Below are 23,752 nucleotides of genomic sequence, written 5' to 3' on the forward strand. Positions count from 1 at the left end.
GCAAAAATATTTATAAATCAGTCAGATGTTATGGACACTGAGATTTGTGCGGATAACCTTTTTTTTTTTCTTTATAATTCAGATGACCTAGACTGAGATCTGTTTTGAATATCTCCTGTTTTAAGAAGAATATGCAGTGAAATTATTATTATATAGAATTATTTTATGTTTGATTAAATGAGAACAAATAAATTTATTTTAAGTGGACTTTCTTTTTCTCCATGAGAGTATTTAAATATTTGAAATATTCTACAGTTTACAGTTATCCAGTTATACAGGATACAGTCTTATTAGCCAGAAGCATCCCTTTTTACAGGAAGTTACAATGTACTGCAAATAAGGAAATTACAATTCTGTATTTTGCAAAAAGTCATATGAGTAGTACATCAAGTAACGTATTAACCTTACCATTTACACCTACAAAAGCAAAGGATAAAAAAACTTACACTTGAAACAGCAATCATGAAAGAATAGTTCTGACTGTCAACTTAATAAGCATAGCTCATTTTCTTCAATATGGAATTGTTTATATTAACATATTAAGACATGTATTTTATATACTGATATATGATTCTTGTTTCTTTGTCAAATAGCTACAAGAGATACTAACTAATACATAACTAGTAATAGATTACATTCCTTACCCTAACAGCAAATGCAGCAATAGGAAATTAGGTATATATATGAGCACCAACAAGATTTTTACACTACCCCATTTTTACTATGGATTAAGAAAAAATTTCTGTACAAAAATGATGCTAATCACTATTTAAAATTTTAAAAGGTATTCAAGCATGACTAATACAATATCTTTTAATCAAAGGACAGCAATTACTGTTGATTAGACCAAGAACAAAAATGAACTTAATACTGCGAAATGTCAGTATACAGACGTATTTCCCCTTCCTCCATAGTAGGTTCTGTACATTTTTCATTTTTTGCTCTGAATTTTATAAATACGAAATTATGCAGCTCATCTAATGGAACAAGTAACAACATTTACGTATTTGCCAAATCTCAAAACGTGCATTCTATTAACCATGGTTATTTCGAACAAAGACAGAAAGTTAGAGAGATAGCAAAATATATCTCTAAAGATTAATTTATTTTTATAGATTTTTGAAAGGCAGTTTTTTCTGCAGCAGTCTTCTACTGCATAATTTCAAGTCTTGTTATCCCAGAACGTGAACAAGCAACCTGCAGAATGAGACAGACTCAAAAGCTCTACATATTTTAGCACGGGTGGTGTATACTTGCAAAGCAAAGTTAACCATCTAAATTTACACAATGTACTGTTTACAACAAAATCATGGCAGGATAAATGGTCCTACAGAATCTTTAATTTCAGCACCATACTTGCGTAACAAATCATAACAGAAAAATACCCCTTGCAACAAAGAATTTATCTATAGAACTAATCAAATGATACTCTTTTTTGAATCACTGATACAGTAGGAAATAAAGATCTTGGTAACTCCCTGTGGGTGTTGAGATTAAAATACTGTTGACATTTAAGGAAGATGTTAAAGGCCTGCTTCTGAAATCCGTTGAAAATAATTCTTCCCAGCTGAGACAAGAATCAAAGACATTCAGTATATCCAAGAATCAGCAAATTGATCTGAAGGTAAATTATGATTCAGGTAGCAATTCAACTCCAAAGCTGTTTTTCTGTTTACTTACCACCATTTTCATCTGCCGTCCCATCTAGCTGAGGTATAGAGAGATTAGTTAGGAGCATATTGCTACCACTCCACTCCATTTCTTCCTCTGACGACGAATCCTCTTCTGTTGAACTTCGATGCATATTTTTGCCAACTGACCTACAGAAAATGATGGAATCAACTAATGCAGAAAATACCAATAGAAAATAGGTAAATACCTTTAGCCATATGAGGCTAAAAGGCTGTGTAACTTGGGTGAAATAAAAAATGCGTTTAGATCAAGTCCAACTGTCTACCTACCATTAATATTGCCCACTAAACCATGTTCCAATTTCACTGAAATTTAATTTAATTGCTTGAAATTTGTGGACTAAATCAACTACATAATATGCTTTTAGTTTAGCTGTTAGGAAAACCATTGGGGACAGCATGGGAGACAAAGGTGAACCTGAGTGTGCAGCATACCTCTGTAGCAAAGATAGCTGCACCCTGGACTGTGACTGCAAGACTGTTGACAGTATTAGCAGCTGTGCAGCTGCATCTGGAGAAATGCGCTCAGTTTTAGGCTCAGGGTAGACACCAATAAAACTGGAGCAAATCCAGCCGAGGGTCACCAAGGTGACTTGGGGCAGTAGCACGTGATAAACAAGTGCTGATCCAAAAAGTAAGGTCTACTATTTTATTATGTTGATCCACAACATCAGAGGCAGATGCTGGTGTATGTTCCTGTTTGACAGATGGCAGCAGAGGGGCAGTCTAACAGAATGGCATCTGACATGCAAGTATGTATGAAGTAAGAGTGTGGAATCGAATTGCTCCATATGGAAAATCTGTACCTACTGACATTCATCAGTGTTTGCTGAGCATTTATGGAGACCAAGCAGCAGGTATGAGTATAGTGAGGCAGTGCGTGGTGTATTTCAACAATCTCACTGTCATAGCAGCTGCGAAATGGCAGGTCACCTCTTCTGGTGTATATTTTTATGAGTGTGGCATGCAGGTTCTTGTTCATCACTAGCAAAAATTTATAGCTAATGGAGTTGACTAGGTTAAAAATTAGTGTTTTGTAACTGAGAATTTCTCTATCAAATAGTCTTGTTGTGCTCTTGGAAGCTGTTGTAGTTTCCATGGAAATAAATAGGAGGCATTACTTCTTGAGCAACCTACATGTAAAGGAGGAGGAAGGGTAAGGAAATAGGATTTGCTAAGCCTTGAGAAAAAACTACGATCCTGTTGCACTTATGAAATATGCAGTGGGCAGATAAAAAGAAGAAATCAGATTCAGCTGTCTGTGGTGGCATGAAAGGGGGAAAAGGATAGAGGGTTGCCTTGGGAAACGTTATGTGCAAGTGAAGCATTCTTGATGAGGAGGATGTTCAAATACTGGAACGTGTTGTCCATAAAGACTATGCAATCTCTGTTCTTAGAAATACTCCTAACTTGTCCAGCACCTTAACTCATCCCAGTCAACTGATCCAGTCAAAACTGTTTTGATCAAAGCAACATTTAGATGCTTCTTTCACCCTTGATTATGCTATGATTCTGTGCACAAAGCAAATCTTTGTCAACACCAGTAAACCAAGTCAGGATTGAGATGACTTCTGCAAAGAACAACTCGAATCAGTTGGCATTCCAGCCTAGCATTTAGATTCCAGGAAATTTTGTCTGATGCAGCATGACACTGCCATATGTCTCTTCAAGAACCAGTTCATGCCTCACTGAATTTTTTTTCTCTCAGTAGTAATCAAACCCAAGCTGACTAATTCAGTCACTAGGGTACTGTTACACCCTGACATTTTTTGCATAATCTATTATTCCAGTATATTATTTGATATATCACAAGATTGCTGGATTCTCAATAACAGAAAAGTGATAGAATGTTCGCATTAGGAAGCAGTAAATAGAAGGAACCATGAACAGAATTGGATCACATCCATCATGAAACTCCAGCTGGCTCCCTGTGCATGATCAGAATCATGCAGGGGACAGAGCTACCCATGCTCTCTTCTGAAGTCAGTCCAAATTCTGAAAGGATCACAAGTGGACCTGCAGAGATCTCCATGGGGTAACACCTGTTACGTACTCCATAGTGCTTTCTGTTGGAGATGACGATGTAGGTGTACATGACCAAGTTACTCATGAACCAGCTCATCAAGTCTTATGAGATTTAAGTTGGATTCTTTATTGCATAAAAGCAGTTAATTCATTCAGGATCCTACTTGACTTCAGAAATTGTACAGTTATGCCCATACAGAGCTGCACCTAAGCTAATAAATGCTGCAAGATGTAGACTAGTTTTACAAAGTAACTGCTACCAAGATCAATGTTAAGCATTTTAGATGGAAAGTCCAACTTTCCTGACTACTGTGATAGGAAAAATTTAAAAATAAAATCAAAAGGTCAAAGAAAAGTTACTTTAGAAATGAAGTATCTCTAGAACTAGGAAACTAATGATCTAACTTCTGATTCCATTACAGCCTCTCTTGCTCTCTGAATCATAGTATAATTGTAATTTCTGATATTAAAAAAAATAAAAATGCTATATCTGTTAAGTCCCTCATCTTTCAAATAGAGTTATAAATACCAGGTCTGCCCAAAATGCAAGGGTGAAGAAAAACTGGATATAGCTTCTTGCAAAATCCATCAACGCAGACTGTACAAAAAGTCATTACAACCTGAGAAGAATTCAATAATCTTAACCTTAAAAATATTAAGTCTGCAACCTTTAGCAGTCCAGCAAAGAGAGAAACATTCACGTTTTAATCTAAGCTTTGAGCAAGGAAACGAATGGGTGCTTTTCTCAGGCTTCCATGTCAGTCTTCACAAGAATATTTCTTAAACATTCACTTCAAGGAAAGTTGTACATGCAGTATACGAGATTATTTTGTGCTATATGCATAGGTACTACTTTAAAAAGAGTTTACTATTACAATGTTCATATCCAGACTTGTAGGAAAAACAGTACTACACAGTTTTTCCTCAAACACTAAATTAGAAGCTAAGGTCTAAAGAAACTTAAACATTTCATCTACATCCACATATAAAACTAACAAGCTGCAGCACCAGCTGATTTTTCCAGTGCTGTTAAAAGAGACTCCTCTACAATCCACTTTAGCACACCTAAATATGAGGGTGAAAGAGGAAAGATTAAGTAAAGAAAATCACATATATACCTTCTTTTTGGCCCGGGCTCTTCTATGCTACTGTCCCATCTCTGGGACATTATCAAGCTAAGTTCCATTTCTTCTTTCTCGCACTGTGGCTCATTTTCTTCATCATCACTGTTTTGAGAATTTCGACAGCTTCCAAGAGAACGATGGTGAGAGAGTGCTTTGTGATGCTCCATCTGATACCCATCACTCTCCAAACCAGCCAACACATCAATCATGGCCTCATCAGCGCTGTCCACTGTAGAAAGAGCCCACAAAGATGAAGTCTTTATTTTGTGCTATTTGTTAACCACTGCTTATAATCTACTTGTAAAACAAAATCCTAACCATTTAAAAATCTACTAATTTGCTACTATTCAAAGCAAGGTAGGCTGGAGAAACAATGCTCTTTCCATGCTTTTTTTTTTCAGTTTTATTCTTATTTTGCAAGCTGTTTTTCTATGGTACTAGCAACCTTTTTTTGAAATTATTTTTATTTCTGCCCTTCTGTTCCAAATGCAGTAGATTTAGTGGAAGCACTTCTCCCTGCATCCAACCTCCCATACCTCCTCAAATTCAGTCCCACTCTCCCCTAATATATTCACACTAGGCATGCATCAGAAGTATTGGAGGAAAGGGGTTTTTCAATATTTTTCCCTTCCACACTTTGGAGCACGAGCTTCAGTGCATACTAACACCACTTCTTGTCCTTGTGCTACTTTATGCATCTTCTAATATAAAGTACGTGTTTTCTCCTCTACAGACCTTCCTCTACTTGAATTACTTCTACCTGAACTAACTTTCCATTCAATTTGGCGAGTTATTTTATTGTTTTTCCCTCATGCCACCCACATTTGTTTGCTGTCACAGTCTCTCTCCATCTTTTTAATGTTTTATTCTTCTTGCTTCTTTGCCTTCAACCATTCTTTTGTATCCATGCATTTTGTCAAATATTTCTTCTTGCAGTTTGTCATTATCAGCCTATGGTATATCTAGATAGCTGAACTTCTAAATGTAGCTCACGAGCGTGTTCTCGGAAGACATGGGAACTGATAGAATAGCACTGACAGATAGTCAAAATCCTATTTAATCTAATGGTTTTTGTCCTACAACCCAAAAGCATAAGGAAGAGTAACATCCCACAGGAGACTGCACTAAGCTCACCTGTCAAGAAGGCTGGTTACTGAACCAGTAAAAGATGTAACTTCTACAAATACACTGTCCTGGTGAAATTATTGGAAAATAAGGTGTTTTTGCAGAGGAAGAGGTGAAGTTGCAATTTGTTTGAAAACTCTCTGAGGTAACTAACTTTCTTTAATGATCAGTAGTCATTAACACAATGTATCAGTATCAGTAAGTTAACACAACAGACTGTGGAAAAATAAAATGCTAAAAAGAAAAGCCCTTCTGGTCATACTTACAAAAAACTGTAGTCTGACTCAGTTTTTGAGACAAACGATGAAAGCTCTGACTATTCTCCACAATGTTTAAAATTGCTTCTTCATTAATAAGTGCTTCCTCTTCTTTATCTGTATGCATCCTATTGGATTCTTCAACAGAAGATCAAAAAGAGATGGATAAAACTTCAAAGAGTCACAGACATCAATACATTATGAAAGAAAAGCAGTTTAAATGGATTTTACTTTCAAGTATGTTTCTGTTATTTGTTACAGCAATTCTAAAAAGGCTTACTCTAACAAATAAGGCAATAAAAGCAAAAACTAGCCTTTTTTTTTTTTTTAGAGAGACAATCATATCTTACTTGGCTTAGTTCTGCTAATAGTAAGTACAACCAAAGCACGACAGAGATTTACACTTAAGCAATTAGAAGCTATTAAAAATACTCACCTTTGTTCACCTTTTTATCTTCATGCACTTCTACCATATTCGCTGGCGTACACTGAAAGGTTTCTGGAGAAAGTACCTCAGAATGTAGTGTTAGCTCAGCAGAGAACTCCTCTGATCCATTACTGTAGTCCACTGATCCTGACAACGTTCTAATTAATTGAAAACCAATTTTTAAATGCGTATTTAAGGTCTGCTCAAAATACTATAGTTTATGGCAAATGGCCAAATACTTACACAGAGAAATCATTTTGCTTGAGGATTTCTTTGAGTCTCTTCTGAAAATACTTTTCACTTTCTGTTGCTGGCACAAATCCACGGTCTTTAAATTAAAAAAAAATATTTGTTATTCACTTCTATTTGGACCTATCAACACAGAGAGCAAATTACTAATTCTGTTAGGAGGTGGCTTAAAGTGGAAGTGTCCACTAAGTGCCAAATTTGAGGGCTGATTTTTCAAGTGTATTGAAACACTTTAAAATACTCCACACACTCCCACCGATCTCATTTTCATTTCTAAGTATCAATGGCATTTAAAATCATGTTGCAATTACATCAAAGTGAGCATTCAAAAAAAGACTACTTAATCAGTGAACAATTTTGAAAATCCTGGTTTATGCAGCCTGAATAGCATTACACAGAAAAAAAAAATCACAGTAAGAAAGCAGTTTGTCTAAGCCCAGAACACACCTCTTTCCTTTTTGCAATCTTCTGACTTGCTTGCCAAATATCATTCATATTTTAAAAGAAATAGGCCTAGGTTCTACAGAGAATAGCCTTACTCAATATGCAATTAATCTGCAGAGCACAGTCTTTCCTGTGTAATGAATTTTACATAAAAATAAGGGATTTCTCTACCCTATATAATTTTCATTTAACATCACCTTAGCTTTAAGGTGATGCTGTTCAAAGGAACAGGTCTTATGCATAAATATAGGAAGCTTCAGGATAAGATATTTAATTTTGCTAGTATTCAAACATTTAAATACCTTTGTCACAAAGTATGAAATCTTAACTGTCATTATCATTCATTCAGCCTAGCACACTCTGCAGCAAATGGAATGCAATGTTTTGTATCTTACTTTTCATATGGAATACATATATTGGTGAATCAGCAAGCTTAGAAATGTGAAAGAGTACATCTAAGAAGTCCTGAAATTTGATACACCTATTTCATTTGTACCTTCTGCTTGTTTCCCTTTCAAAGATTTTGAAAAATAGCTGCACAATTTTTGTTTTTTTGTTTGTTTTTACCTTGAGAATCTGGTGTCTTAATCTGAGAAGATTCACATTTCTCTCTCCGTCTCTGCTTTTCATCTTCCCATATAGCTTGCAAACCAGGGTTTCTGCCAATCTGGGCTAAAAGTACACAATAATACATGAAGGGAAGTCTGTCAGCATGACACAATACATTCTTTCCCCATATTAAAAAACAAACAAACAAAAAACAATAAAAACCCTACTAACACACATCTTCAACTTTTGTCATTGTAACCCCTCATTATTTTTTACTGCAATTCTTGCCTTGCTGAAGGATTCAGTGTTAGGTAAAAGCTACGGCATACAATTCCTATTTGTTGTCTAGATTTTCAACTGGTCTTCTCACCAAGTTTGTGTATGTATGCTTATATGCATGAATACATACACACATATACTTGATGTTGGCTTTTTACACGTAGATCTGAAGCCATCTGTAATCCATTAGCAATAGTCATTTTTTTCTTACTGCTCAGAAATACAAACTGTTCTCAAAATATGCTTTCTTCCCGAGTTTATTCGATTTGTTTATTTATTTATCTTCTCACAAACCTTAGAAATGTAGAGATTAATAGATTACTAACACTGAAATCTGGATTGTGGCTTAACTGAGCTCAATCTTACAAAAAGAAGACAATACAGTTGCTGTTCTAAAGTATTTATGTGGAAAGTTATCAATACTTCACCTTCAATATCCAGTTGATTTAAAATGTCAGCAGCTACTGCATCCACCTCCAATTCACAGGTACTTTGTGGCTCAACGCCTTTCAACATTAAAGAACTATGACAACATAAACACAATAGGTTAATTTTATCTGTGCTATTTTGAAACATGCATAATCACTGTTTTCTAACTGCACTAACATCAGGAGGGAATAAGAGAATGAATACAGAAGTACCACTTCCCATCTTCACCTACAAAGTCTTAAATTAATGTTCATATCCAAACCTAATTAGTTGACATAATTTGATTCTTCAGTTTAAAGGGTTTTCTTTTTGTGGGAAGAAGAGAAAGAATTGGTAAACAATTCTAAATATTACAGCATTTTTCATAATGTTCTCCCTATCAAACACAATCTGAAATGTTCTGTAGCACTCTCAGCCAATAGGACATGTGGGTATGATCTTATATCCAGAAGAAATAGGAGCAAAAACCTTCCTTTTTCATTCACACTTCAGAGCAACCAAAAAAATAACAGAAGAGGCAAAAAATGTTTTATTTTTCAGAATATACTCTTTTTTTTTTCCTTTCTCTTCACCTCTCCCCAAGGGTGCTTGAGGGAAGGGTTATAAAACATAAACAAAGTATTAGACAGATTCAAGCTTATTTTGTAACAATTTGATAATCATCCTTTTAAGGGACAGATCTGCTACGGCCAGTGGCCTTCCACCTGTTGCTGTCAATGAACTAATTTTAAGGAGTGCATGGAGGAGTCTAAGAAAGAAACTTTCTCTAAGGTTTATGTGGAAGTCTGTAGAAGACAATCAGAGGGCTGAAGCACCTCTCATACAAAGAAAGGCTGAGGGAACTGGGAGAAGAGAAAGCTCACTGCAGCCTTAAAAGAGAGCTTGCAAAAAACGATAGATACTGACTTAAAAGTTCTGACGGTAATAGGATAAGAGGGAATGGTTTTCAACTAAAAGAGGAGAGATGGAAGTTAGATGTTAGAGTCTTTACTCAGAGGGTGGTGAGGCACTGGCACAGTTGCCCAGATAAGCTGTGGTGCCCCATTCCTGGAGGTGCTCAAGGCCAGGTTGGATGGGATCCTGGGCAGCTGAGCTGCGGGGTGGCAGCCCTGCACACAGCAGGGGTTGGGGCTGGGTGGGCTTTCAGGTCCCTTCTAACCTGAGCCATTCTAGGAAAATAGGAAAACCTTTCAAAATTTTTGGGAAAAGGTAAAAAGATCTTGTCAACACTACTGAAAACTAAAACAGGCTATTATTTAACTCAAACAGACTCTTTTTAGGATCCTTTGTATACATTATACTATCTGGTGACTCAATGTTTGCATGCCTAAATAATCTAACATAACAACACAGCCTCAAGAATCTGAACACAGTCTTTAAAATATAATTCAATGCTATTTCCAATCCTGTCTGCACACCTTGAATAGAAGTCACTATAACACAAACAGCTAGCAAATATCATATTTAAAAGCTCGGTATCTCTGACACCTTCTCTGGAAGGTAAGTATTAAGCTATTTAAAACTCTAAAAGAAACGTAAAGTTAAACTGCTTAGACATATTACTTCTGTTATACAAGCAAAATTCTGACTACTTAGAAAACAGCCCATGCAAAAGAGCTGTTTACAGTCTATGTGGTAAATGAATTACCAAATGAAAAACAAGCAAAAAGTAGCGTGGCAGAAGTCATAAAGCACTTAGAAAGAATTCACTCACAACCGAAAGATGCTATTTATTAACATATAGCTACCAGCCTCCCTAGTCAACAGAACTGTTTCTGAGCAGTTGTAATAATTAAAAGAGTAGATCACAGAATTCCTACATCAGAGCAGCTCAGTCTTTTAGCTGAAGTAGACTGCCCGTGTCCTAATGCACACTTAAAGGACTATCCATTGTCATCACTTCCTTTTCTTAACAGTCACAATGTCAGCTGAGAAACAAGTCCATAATATGATCAAATTCATTCTTTCCACATCATATACTTTGGATGCTCATACTCAAACCACTCAGAGACTGTTTGCACTGCAGGTAAGAGGACCTGCAGCAAGCTGAAACTTGCATTTTGATCACATAATCTGAAAGAGCTGCAAAACCACTGGGAAACAAGAATGAGGGAGGAGGCTGCAAGAACACTGCTGTTTCTTATGCTGGTTTGCTCATCTTAAGCAAATATTCATAGCATGTCAGGAAAATATATGAAACAGCTGTATTTCTCATAATCCCAAATCAAACCACATCCTGAACAGCTATAATGCTACAATTACCAGGTGAGAAGACAGCCTGAAGAAGACAGAGTATATCCAGACTTCAGTTAGTTGAGCACACAAACCACCTTAGGTGATTAGCAGTTAGTATTTCTAGAAAGACACTCAAAGTGGTCTGCTACAAACATTGCCCTGTAAAAGACTAACCACTGGACTCATATTGCATTTATTCTGCAAAAATCAAGATAATGTCAAGGTAATCTAAAAAAAAATAATGATTTGACAATATCTTCATTAGAACAAGTTTAGAGAATAATACTTATCAAGTCCTGGTCAAACTTCTTCATAGCATCTAAGCTTTCTTTTGTAAAACAAAAAACGGAATTGTTTGCAAGGCAAAACTTGGAACACAGATGTACAAAAGGCAGCTTTAGGTGAGGAGAAGTACAGAAACAGAAACATCCTATCTTTATGAGAACAAAGTTTACTCTGCTGAAAAGCAACATAAATCAAGGTTGCAGAACAGCATATTGCCATGACCAGGCTACCAGAGATACATTTCAAATTCATTGAAAATTCCATTTTTACCTGCACACAAAAGTGAAACGCTAAAATATAAATCTAATGTGTGTACGCAGAAAAAGCTCCAAATCAATTACTTTGAAAACAGGAAGAGGAATTAAGGAGAATGAACCTCATTTTTGAGGAAAGAAGTTTGTTGGCACTAACCGCTGTCATAATAACAAAGTAGGATGAAAGCTCTGCTCAAAGACAGTACTGAGGATTGGTTGGTCAGGTGCCAAGACACTGAATTAAAGCAAGAACTGACACAGTATTAAAAAATTATCCATTACAGTTTGCTACATTCAATGCCCTCAAAAATCCTGAAGGATGGGCATCAAGGTCAGTATCTTAATTCACCAACATTAATGACAGGGTAGGGGAATGAGTTCTGTGATGACTGTCTCAGTTATTTATAATGTTAAACTGAAGATGGTAGATATAAAATGAATACTACAGAATAGCTAAAAGGTGTCATTCCACTCCACTGACAAGGACTCTACCCCTTCACATAATTATTTTGATATTCCATATTCTGTTCATGGAAGAAGAACTTTCTTTGTCTGCAGTACATTCCAATGAATTGAATAATAAACATATTTAATTAAAGACCAAATGGCTACATAAAAACATGTACATTCTGACAAGTAAGAAAAGCAATCATGACAGCCAGAAATCTAGCAGAAATCTTCGACATTACATAACAGCTAGACTGTGTAATAGTGCTATTTGCCATTTCCACATAAAACAGAGCTCAGTAGCAGATCTAGGATTTATGGAAGAAAACACTTCTCAAAAAACATCCTACCAATCATTCTGCTTTCAACACACCATGCCCAAGTGGGAGATCTGACCATGAGATTACTCCTAGTCTCATGTTTACCAGAAAATTCCCACTGGAGCCCATGGAAGTGCTTCATCTTTCATTAACAGCTACCCGAGGAATAACATAAATGTGACTCACATGAAGAGCTCTTGTTAAAGATGCTGGATAGCACTATCAGGTTTAGGTGACTAATGTCTATTTTTAAGTGGGCTTTCTATGTTCCATGTGTGCTAACACAGGCATGCATCATACCTAAAAGCCTCCCAACATCAGAGATTCCCAGCCACTACTGCCTTTGGACATTTGCCCACTTCATAACAGAACCACTCCAGAATTAGATCTAAAAAACCCCTACTCCTGGCTTAGTACAGTAAGCTAACAGTATCAGCAACAGATTAACCAGCAGCAAGACAGGAGACGGATGGAACATGTTGTTCTGGAAAAGTAATAGAGTAGTAAGGTGCTATCTAGTACTAAGGAGTGAATTCAGCCACCAAGAAACTTCAGCACAGTTCTCAAATGTGTTTTTGAAATAAGGATTCATCACTGGCGTTTTTCTACATAACATGCTGTTACTGGCATATATAAAACTTTCAAATAATATTTTGCCTATTACCAGACATCTAGCATCAGATTTCAACCATTTGCTGTACCAGAAAAGTCAAGAAATGCCAGCTTGGTCAAAACAGGGAATTTGGTATCACATGCAGCAAGGACATGGCAAATACATATTGGAATCTATCTCTGAGCAGATTCTGAATGTATACAAAACCAACTAAACAGATACCTTCGTCATTTATACAAGACAATCCTCTATGTGGTTTCAAACAAACAACATTTGACTGTTTTCCCCTTCTGCTTTTTCTTGATAGACCAACTAACAACAACGAACAGGTAACAAGTTGTAGAATATTTACAAGACACCTATGTCTGATATAAATGAAGAACAAAGACTTCAGAGTTCAGTAATGGCATGTAAGAGACACTCCAAGCACTGTCGGAAACAGCAGTCAAATGGTGAAAGATTCACAAAGCATTCAAGTATTTAAACGTGAGCTCTTCAAGGAGACTAAATAATAAAATGAAGAGACTGTGCTGGGATCACACAATGAAGAATATATAGCTATACACAGAAAACTAATGTTTAGAATTAAGAATGTACTTCGTTAAAGAAAAGGAGGAAAAAAGGCAGAAGGCCAGCTTTACATGTATCTAGTAATGCTGCAGACTGCAAGAATAAAACCATATGGGAAAACATCTGAGACAGTTTACCTTAAGAAACCTTGGATAGACATCTCCTATACTACTAACTGAGACTTCCCTCAGCAAGGTTCATCATGACACTCACAGGCTAATTCAACTAACATAGGTGGAAGTTTTCAGAATTTTAAAGGAAATGAAGTAGGAAGGTAATCTGAAAGAGGGACAAACTATAATGTGATTATGATTACAAGAATACTGTTTTAAATTGATGTCTCCTATAATTAATCCAGAAGAAATCATAAGAAGCAGAGAATTTCATACAGATACAGCAAAAAGTGAAATCATGAATGGAAAATAGTTTAGATTTGCTACTTTGCAGTGGCACTTGGAACACAGTCATGATAGAAAACCTTTAATAAAATAATTCATTTTCTAGACAAAGGAACATTTGACAGAATATCAAATAGGAAGCAATTTAAATTGGAGATGTAAATTAGTTCCTAAATTATTAAAGTGAGTAAGAAGCTGGCTAAAGGTAAAATTCCTACTGCTTATAGAAAAAGATACCGGGGTTGACAGGAAATTCTTAGCACTGAATATAGACAAGTTCTGAGGACTGAATTTGTTTCATATCTCTTTAATACTGTTGACAGGAAATGCAGGAGCATACTAATAAAATGTATTGAAAAGGCAGGCTGTTAGACATACTGCAGTCAGATCACAGTATCATAAAACAAGCTGTATAATTGAGAACTAGAATAACAGAAATAGGATGGAATTCAAAAATGGGATAAAAGACCCTATGTGATCTTATAAGGAATTCCAACTGGTAGATTACCACTCAGATAAAAAGGAAGAGGAAAAATCTTGTATTAATGAATCCAAACACATACTTTTTCTTATTAAAGTCATTCCAAGTTGCAAACTGTAGGCTAGAAAATAAGAAGAGCACACAAGACAGACACGAAAATTTTAAGCTAAGATTCTTACATGGCTCCTGTTTGACATGGACAGGCTGGAATATGTTGGTAACACACTATACATCTTAGTTAAGGCTGATTACAAAAATAGAACCTGCAAACTGTGTAAAAATTCTCTATAAATATGTGGACTGCTCTGAAAGTAATGCCTCCTATTTATTTCCATGAAAAGTACAACAGATACAAAGAGAACAACAAATATATTTGATAGGGCAAATCCTCAGCTACAGAACACTTTTTCAACATAGTCAACACCATTAGCTATGTATTTTCACAAGCGACACGAGTCTGCATGTCATGCTTGTGAAAATCCAGACTAGCACAGCTGACCCACGGTCTCTGTTGCTACAACTGAAACACACCACCCACCACCTCATGTGCTCACATCCACAGTTTTGCTTCCAGAAACATTCAGGAATCATCAATAAATGCCAGTGGATGCCACCACTTCTGTACGGAGGAATTCAATTCCACACCTTCGCTTCATACCCAGTTCCATGTCAGACACCATTGTGTCAGACTGCCCCTCTGCTGCCATCTGTTGCACAGTAGCAACACGTAATGGAACATTGGTGGGAATGTTCAATCTCTGCTATCATATCACCAACATCTGCTTCTGACACTGTGGGACAACTAACAAAATAGGAGGCATTACTTATGGAGCAGCCCTCCTATTATATTATTTAGCTTTTCATTAGAAGTCATTAGCTAGAAACGTATTTTCTAGGAAATAGAAAAACAGATTTTAAACATTGCTATTATTATAGCCCAATTGGGTTTCTATCAGCACTTAAAAGAGATACATAGTCTCAGATGATCAAAACACAAAGAAACAAAATAATTATTCTCTGAGTCACCTTCAAATGTGGGCCTGGACTGGAACCCTGTAGCACATACAAGTTGCTACTAATGAGCAAATAAAGCATACCCCAAAAAAAACAATAATAGACATGCCAACCTTGGTATTTCATCTTCTTCCCATTCGATGAAAGAAGCACTGTTTGAATTTGCTGCAGAATTGATTCTGTGGTGCTTACTTCCACCTGATGTATCACCTGGAAAGAAAAACAATAGGAGAAATTAGTTCATTTATGCTTCAGAAATTGCAGATGTTATTTAATATTATCAAAATGCTTCTGAAGAATAAATAACATCTGCGTGATATTGGCTTCAAAAAGTCACATAAATGACTTGACTTTATTGACACGCATAAGATGAAAAATGTTTTCAACACTGACATTATTAGAATTAAATTTGCTGTGGTGGTTCACTTGTATCTTAACCTAAATTCTATCTTTTTTCTTTGAGCTTACTTAGCTTCAGGTAAAATTCAGGATTCCCAAGTGTCTGGGTCCTCAGGTGAGATCCCAGTAGAAAATAGAAGCCGAAGTAAACAGTGAAACACAAATGAAACAATGAACACATTTTATCTTCCTTATCCATCAATGCATCTGGAATATACACAATAAATGCGTGGCCAGATGCAGTAGCAGTTAAATAGAAATGTACAAGGAAGGAACATGTTGTCTGATCTACAAATTCAGAAAACATTTTTTAAGTTTGCTTGGAGGTGTCAGTACAAGGAAGTGCACTGGAGAAATCCCCTCCTTTGTGGTCTTGTGAACATTCACTCTTCAGAAGGAGGAACAACAAAATACGCAGGATGTAGCATAAGAAAGGGAAAAAAAAAAAGCTTATGAATGGAGATGGAGGAGACAGAATTAGAGGAGAAAACTTTAAAATTACTCTCTCCCACTCCAGTGTCAAAGAGCAGACCTTTTTGGAACCTTGAATTTTCTCAGCTATATTGGTTTGTATTACAAACTGACAGGTTTTTTTTTTTTTTTTTTTTCCTGTATTAACACCTCAAAATTTTACATTTGTTGAAGATAGCATCAATTTAACTGTCTGAAGCTTTCAATAATTATTTAGTAGAACATATAATTTTATCCTATAATTTTAAAAGTAAGTGTTGCACACATTCTCAGCTAATTTTCCAATACCTGGAATAACACGGATAGGAATAGCTCATTTAGCAGAAAAGCCAAGAATTACAGTGTTACTACACAGCTAACTGGGAAACATGATGCCAAAAATGCCTTAGAAACTCTAAGCTCTATTGGGCTAAATAGCTGCGTGTCATAAGGACAACACACCACAGCAGCTAGGAAAGTCTGTAAGTGAACAGGGAAATTTTGCCAACAACATACTGATTTTTGAAAATCATAAGCACTTCAAAAACCTGTTTTATCACATTGGAAGTATTTGAATACATCCAAAAAGTGAAGCTCAAATTCCCCTATCGGTTCGTTTCTTCCTTCAGTAATGTTACTCACATGTATGGAAATTTAATGATACAGTATCTCCTCTGCATGACAAGAAGATTTGTAAAGACTCTAACACTGACACATTAAGGTCTTTTAGAGTCATATTATAGAAGAACATTCAACTTCTGAAAAGCAATAAAAGTTTTGTAATAGTTTTTTAATAGTTTTATTTGGACATGGCGCACAAATGCATCCCTATTCCTTACTATCCATTAAGAGAAGGATTTGAACTGAAGAGGAACTTCTGCGTCTTCTGGATGCAAGCTGCTGAGAGCAGGGTACTCTCGTTATTACAAATTTACCTGCTGATCTTTCTCAGGCTTTGAAATTGTCTGCCCACCTCCATGACAAACACATCTATGGAAATGGGTGTTCTGATGCTGACTACTTTCATCTAGCGACAGATTTATTATTGAATTTCACACTCCTTACCAACACGATTTTTACATCTTCTACAAGGGAAGTTAAGCACGCTGTACTTATTTTGGCAAAAGCTTATACTGAAATCTATGAAAAAGAAACATATGGTACAAACTACAGCTGACTGAAATAAACGCAGTAAATGTGCCAGCCATAAGCAGAGGCTGTGACTTCTTCACTGACAGGTCTCGGCTTAGATCTTCCTAGGTCTGTTGTGCAAGGGTTAGCTACTCAACAGCACTGCCACTATATATTGTACCCCTTTGTCTTCAAGGTGCATGGGACCTGCAACAGACTGAAGCACAGGTGATGTGGAGCCACTCAAAATGGTATTAATCTTGCCAGGAGTACTGCTTCTATTAACTGGTCAAGATAGGACAAAGTAGTCTGTCAGGTTCTCACTTTTATCCTCTTCGTTTTCTACACTGCAAGAACTTTTAAAGTCATAGAAACATACATAGAATGGCCTGGGTTGACAAGGACCACAATGATCATCTAGTTTCAACCTCCTGCTACGTGCAGGGTCGCCAACCACCAGACCAGGCTGCCCAGAGCCACATCCAGCCTGGCCTTGAATGCCTCCAGGGATGGGGCATCCACAGCCTCCTTGGGCAACCTGTTCCAGTGCATCACCACCCTCTGTATGAAAAACTCCCTCCTAAAATCTAACCTAAATCTCTTGTCTCAGTTTAAAACCATTCCCCCTTGTCCTATCACTATCCACCTTTGTAAACAGCCATTCCCCCTCCTGTTTATATGCTCCTTTCAAAGTACTGGATGGCCACAATGAGGTCTCCCTGGAGCCTTCTCTTCTCCAAGCTAAACAAGCCCAGTTCCCTCTACCTTTCCTCATAGGAGAGGTGCTCCAATGATCTCAGCCCCTGCTCCTGCTCCACCCCATTCTCTTCACCCCACTGAAACACAGGTCTCTCACATCTAAGTAAATGACCAAGGAGAATACAAATAGCTGATGTCTCTGCCATCTCTCATGTCAAAGGGAAAGGAAGAACTACGGGAAAACAACAGGACTTACTATTCAATACCACTAGATTGCATGTCTCCAGAAGACCACTATGGATGTGTGGAAGGTACCTGACTAAACCTCTTCAGGACTGACAGTCCCAAAGACGTTTGTCTCTGGTTTTTTGTTTTTTGTTTTAGTTTTCTACAGTTATGACACTACTAAAAGTGTAGCCTACTGTTATGTATAGAAAGAGTGTTTTCTTTAGGCGCTATGAAATCCATGCACTTATTTATAGGTGTCTAGATACACACAAATAGAAAATACAGGGAAAAAACTGAAGGCAGCATGATTCATTTTCTGATTTTACAGAAAGATATTTTACCATTCTTATGAAAGCCTGCTTACTATAGGAACAATTATAACTTAACAAAAAATACTTATTTTTCTAAATTTAAACATCAAAGACATTATGTTCCTCATAGTGTTATCTCCCCTTTATACTGCAGCATTTAGGTAACATTATGTATGTTCTTACCGATCTTCAGTTTCACTTAAGTGCATACATTCAGAAAGTCAAATTGTTTTTTAAAATGAAAATTAAAAATATCTCCTTTGCACAGCCATTTAATATTTCACATTTCAGCACTGCGTAAATGACCTTAGTACAAACAGAAGCATTCTAATTAAAAACAGTGGAGCATTACAAAATTCTAGCTAGATTGTAAATGCATTACTAGAGCAAAAATGAATTAAATTGGTGCAGGGATAAAATACAAATATCAATACAAGTAAAACAACACGATTGCTATCTCTCGTGTAAATTCAAGTAAGTATCATATCATCAAAGAATAATTTATTTTCTACTGCCTAACTTGAAAAGCAGTGTGAATATCTTGTGAAAAATGGTCAAAAGCACAATGCTGACAAAATAAGTTTTTTTAATACGTTATCTCATTTTCACAGGACAGGCTTTTCCCCAACACCAATACGCAGCCACATGCAAAACAAAAAAACATTGATGAAAAGCTATATAGAGACTTAGTTTTGACACAGAAGACAAACTAAGATGTGATATCCATTCAACCAAAGTGTTAAAAAATGGTAATTTTTAGCCCTTAAACAAAACAAAAAAAAAAAAAACAAAAAAAAACTCCTTACTTTTTCTCCTCGCCTTTCTGAATTTGACAGCAGCCAGGTTTATTAAATTCATTCCATATAAGTTGTAATCTATGAAGAGCTGAAGGAGGTAGGGAATATGGGCTTCATGAGGCTGGTAGGATTTGTTCATTATGGCTCCACCTTGCAGAAGCTCACATACTCTAAAATTAAAAATGAATTAGAACATAATACTGTAATTGTTTCCTGTACAACAATGTTGTTGTTTGATTTTATCAAAATATAAAGTATATTAAAATATAAAGGAAAATATTAAATACGAAGTGTGTATTTGTGTTAGTTGTATTTTTAATGTACTTAATAACTTCATGTTCACAATAATGGATTCCCCAAAATGTTGCCTCCTAATAACACAGAATGTTAGTTCTGTAAATCTCAGCTTAAAAAAACAAACACAAAGACCAGAACAGAAAAAAACCAAAACAACACAACACAACAAAAAACCCCCCACAACCTTCTAAAGAAAAACCATACCATGTACTAACTTTGCAACGTGTCCTAAGTCAAAACAGTCCATGGAAATCCTTCTACAGAACAACTATGGCATCTGTATGCCTATAAACCAGTAATACCTTCGAATCTCTCTCCAGTTCTCCCCTCACTGGCATATTTATCAAGATGTCCTGCATTGTTTTAAGGTTTTGTACCATACTCACAGAAGCAGCACTTTTAATAGCTCTGTGAAGTGCAGTAAGTCTGCCGTTTTAAATATAGGAAATTAAAAAGCAACTGCAGGCATTTGTGTAATTATAAATCTGTGCAATAAATTCATCTCAAAACAGTATGATATTTCTAAATCATAGAAAAACACTAAGTATTTCTGAATGCAAGAAATAAGATTAAAACAATAAAGTTTTATCTAGAAAAATTAAAGGAATAAACCATATGTGTCAGTCTTTTTTTTGGTAGAAGTAATTCAAACATGAGAATCTTCAAAAATCCAAACTGTCACCCAATTGTCACCAAGTCATACGTATACAGACTACATTAAGATGGAAGTTTACCATAATGCAGAACTGTACAGGCCATCATTAAAAAAGTTATGAGGGGTAACGATTAGCAATTAAGGATTTCAGTGTATGCTGGAGAAATAATTCCTCTTTATGTATCACAATCACAGGGCTTGCAGTAAACTGAGGAAGTCTGAGAGAATGGTGCTTTCATTTAATAGGGCACTACAGAAACTGTTTAACAAAAACAGCTATTGAGTTTTGAAGCTATATTCCCGCAATGGGCACAGGAACCTAAAATGTAAAAACTAACAAAATTAACTTTCAATATCACAGAATCATATCATCAAATATGGGTTTGGGTTGAAAATGAACTTTAAGATCACCTAGTTCCAACTCCCTGCTACAGGCAGGGACACCTCCCTCTAGACCAGGTTGCTCACAGCCCCATCCAGCCTGGCCTTGAATGCTTCCAGGGAGGCATCCACAGCCTCACTGGGCAACCTGTTCCAGTGTCTCACCACCTTCACAGTAAAAATTTTCTTCCTAATATCTAGTCTGCATCTACCCTCTTCTAGTTTAAAGACATTTCCACTCATCCTGTCACTGCCTGCCCTTATAAAAAGCCCCTCCCCAGCTTTGCTGGAGGCCCCCCTAGGTACTGGAAGGCCACTATAAGGTCCTCTCCAAAGCCTTCTCTTCTCCAGCCTTAAAAGCCATGACTTTATCAGCCTGTCTTCATAGGGGAGGTGCCCTGGCCTGCTGATCATCTTCACAGCCCTTGTCTGGATCTGCTCTAACAACTCGGTATCCTTCTTGTGCTGGGGGCCCCAGAAGCTGGATACAGTACTCCAGGTCAGGGCACGTGAGAGAAAGCACGAAAGAGTACTACATATAAAATAGAACTGCATTGTTAAGTTCTATATGAAAAGTAAAATGATGCAAATGTGTTCAAGCACATAAAAATTGTAGATAATACAAGATAACTGAAGGCACTTATAATTTGGTCCATTTTGCAAACATGCTACTCCTTTAAAAATATTGTTACTGGCATGCTTAAAATTAGTAATTTTCCTACTGTTTTGAAATGCTTGGACAATACTTTTATTACTTCTACTGTTAAAATGTACGCAATCTTGCTCCAAAAATTACTTTTTCCACTCTAGATACACGGAAATCAGCCAAAACTTCATATCACTGTATCCTTACCTTTTTACCATTGCAGGATTGTAAAGATAGATCTTCATAAACTGTCTCTCCTTCTCATGGTAACCATAAAAAGGCCTAGAGAGAAAGAAGTAAAAGCAAGAGGTTAGCCAATTAAATGGTGGCCTTGACTCAACTGCAATTTACCATGAAGCATATGAAATCCAGAAGACAAGAAAACAGATGAACGGCATACGCATCCAGGAAAATGAAAATTCCAAGCATCGCGCCAGAAAATCATTATGCTCCCAATGCATTTCTTAATAACATGTTTTCATTCAGTTTCAAAACCTGAAGTGCTTCTGGTGCACATGACAATTCTTTACACACAGATTCTACAGAATCTTAACCATTATTATTATACACCATTAAAAACACATTATATTTCCGAACAGAAACACAGTACACGTTCCATAAAAGACGTTCAGTGGGGTCAGATGTGTACATGTACACATTTGAATTTGGGAAGGAAGGCAAAGCAAAAACGGAAAAAAAGAATGCAGATGTCTGGGGTAAGATAGAGTTATATTGCACATTTTACATTAGAAATTCCAGTCTAGTTTAGGTAAGTGGGTTCAACAGAAAGCTCCTGTCATTGGTCAGAAGTTTGCTAGAGATGATAAGATCACAAGTTGACAGTGTTTAATGCTGCCACCCACTTTCTGAATGACTAATTTCAAGTATTTTCCACATTATTTGGTGAAGTGCCAAGTACTCAAAACTATAGCTGAAGATAATGGGAGCACCACTGAGCACCATTACTGCACAGTGTTAAAGATAAAAACAATAGGCTCTATGCATGTCAAATTACCTAAAAGGTTCACTTAAGAACTTCTGGCTTAGCACTGTTTCTCACCTTCCTCATATGTAAACACATTGATGCCACACCATCATAATAGTACTTCCATTAAACTTATTAGCACTGGACTGTTTCAAAAACAGTGTTCAGCTCTTCTGATAAGTGCTGTAACAAAGTCACTGAGGACATTAATTTCACAGATCAGGTGTAAATGAGTAAATATCAGCTGTGTAATATAAATAACTGAACAATGAGAGCAGCTTAAAAGAATGAATAGCTGCCCTTTTTCAGTGATTACTAGTCATCTCGTGCACTAAATGAGGCATGAATCCTGAAGAAAATAGGATTTGAGAATGCAATTAAAGAATACATGTCATAATGAATATGTCAAGGCTAAGCTGAGGCTGCACAGGCAATATTAATTCTGGTACTACTTGACTGAATTACTGACTTTTCAGCATCAAGAACGCTAATCTAATCTAACATGCTTGTAATACAGCATGTTCAGGAAACAGGCCATAATTCAATGCATTGGGTGAATGCAAGAAGTCTACAGTTTGCAGCAATAACAACTGAACTCAACAGAAGTCCTGGTATGCATATATTCAATTGTTACTTCTGTAAAATATTATTAAAAAGTGGAGCTTTGATTTACTTGCAATGGTTAAAAAAAAGTAATAAGAAGGTTTTCAGCCCGAAATTATATGCAAACTCAACGATACAGATGATCTTTATATGATCATATGCATTCATATCTATGTGACAAGAAACACTTAGATCTGGCAGTAAGGAGCATGGTTTAGTAATATTGGTGGTAGTTGGACTGTTGGGCCTTTCCAACCTTGGTGATTCTATAATTGTATGAAATACACACATTTAGAGTGAGCTGTTTAAAAAATGTTCATGGTATTAAAGCTGAGGTAAGTTGAAGCAACAAAACTGAAACTGTTATGCTGAAAAAGAGGAAATGAGATCTTGTATGATGAAGCAATCTCTCTTACATAAATAGTAATAAACTTAATGACAGTTTATATACGTACAGTGAGTTATAATGGCTCAATATGCTTGTAGGTCAGTGAATTGAGAGCAACTTTTTTGAAGTTAGCACTTGCAAGGTAAATGACCCATACTCACATTGACATCGAAGCCAGAAAAGTAAGAGTTACAACTTACAAAGTAAGATATGAAAACCTTACTTTAACTTTGCAAAACAGAAGGAAAATGTATTTCACCTGCTTACTCAAGGACCTTTGCTATGCTTGGAAGCTAACACAACAAACATCCTATTATACCTGTAAGGGTTTACAGAACCGCTTTCCTACTAATATAGAGAAAAATGGGTAAGATACCTTCAAGATTTAAAGAAAAATACAGGCTTCTCAACACAGAGATACTTCAACATCTACAACCAAAATCTGGCTTCAGTTAGAACAGAAGAATACAAACATTTCTGTTACTACACAAGAATGTCTATCTACCCAGGTAAAAGATTAAGGTGTATTACAATTCCTTTTAGGGGCATCCCATTAGCCTCTTATG

The 23,752-nt window shown here is 36.3% G+C and overlaps 1 protein-coding gene across 1 annotated transcript in view; it reads right to left on the minus strand.

Annotated features, from left to right (window-relative positions):
- Positions 1 to 23,752, minus strand: part of REV3L (REV3 like, DNA directed polymerase zeta catalytic subunit) — a 113,266-nt gene that overhangs the window by 42,322 nt on the left and 47,192 nt on the right. The window contains exons 3-12 of the mRNA XM_042811614.1: positions 21,418 to 21,492; positions 19,241 to 19,401; positions 15,330 to 15,426; positions 8,599 to 8,693; positions 7,910 to 8,014; positions 6,893 to 6,977; positions 6,659 to 6,807; positions 6,232 to 6,360; positions 4,835 to 5,069; positions 1,681 to 1,820 (exon numbers count right to left, since the gene is read on the minus strand). Coding sequence (XP_042667548.1) covers positions 1,681 to 1,820; positions 4,835 to 5,069; positions 6,232 to 6,360; positions 6,659 to 6,807; positions 6,893 to 6,977; positions 7,910 to 8,014; positions 8,599 to 8,693; positions 15,330 to 15,426; positions 19,241 to 19,401; positions 21,418 to 21,492 — 1,271 coding nt within the window. The remainder of the gene's footprint in view (positions 1 to 1,680; positions 1,821 to 4,834; positions 5,070 to 6,231; positions 6,361 to 6,658; positions 6,808 to 6,892; positions 6,978 to 7,909; positions 8,015 to 8,598; positions 8,694 to 15,329; positions 15,427 to 19,240; positions 19,402 to 21,417; positions 21,493 to 23,752) is intronic.

This window comes from Centrocercus urophasianus, unplaced genomic scaffold, assembly GCF_019232065.1.
Source record: "Centrocercus urophasianus isolate 14NV4802_14NV808 unplaced genomic scaffold, USGS_Curo_1.0 seq_10, whole genome shotgun sequence".
NCBI lineage: Eukaryota > Metazoa > Chordata > Aves > Galliformes > Phasianidae > Centrocercus > Centrocercus urophasianus.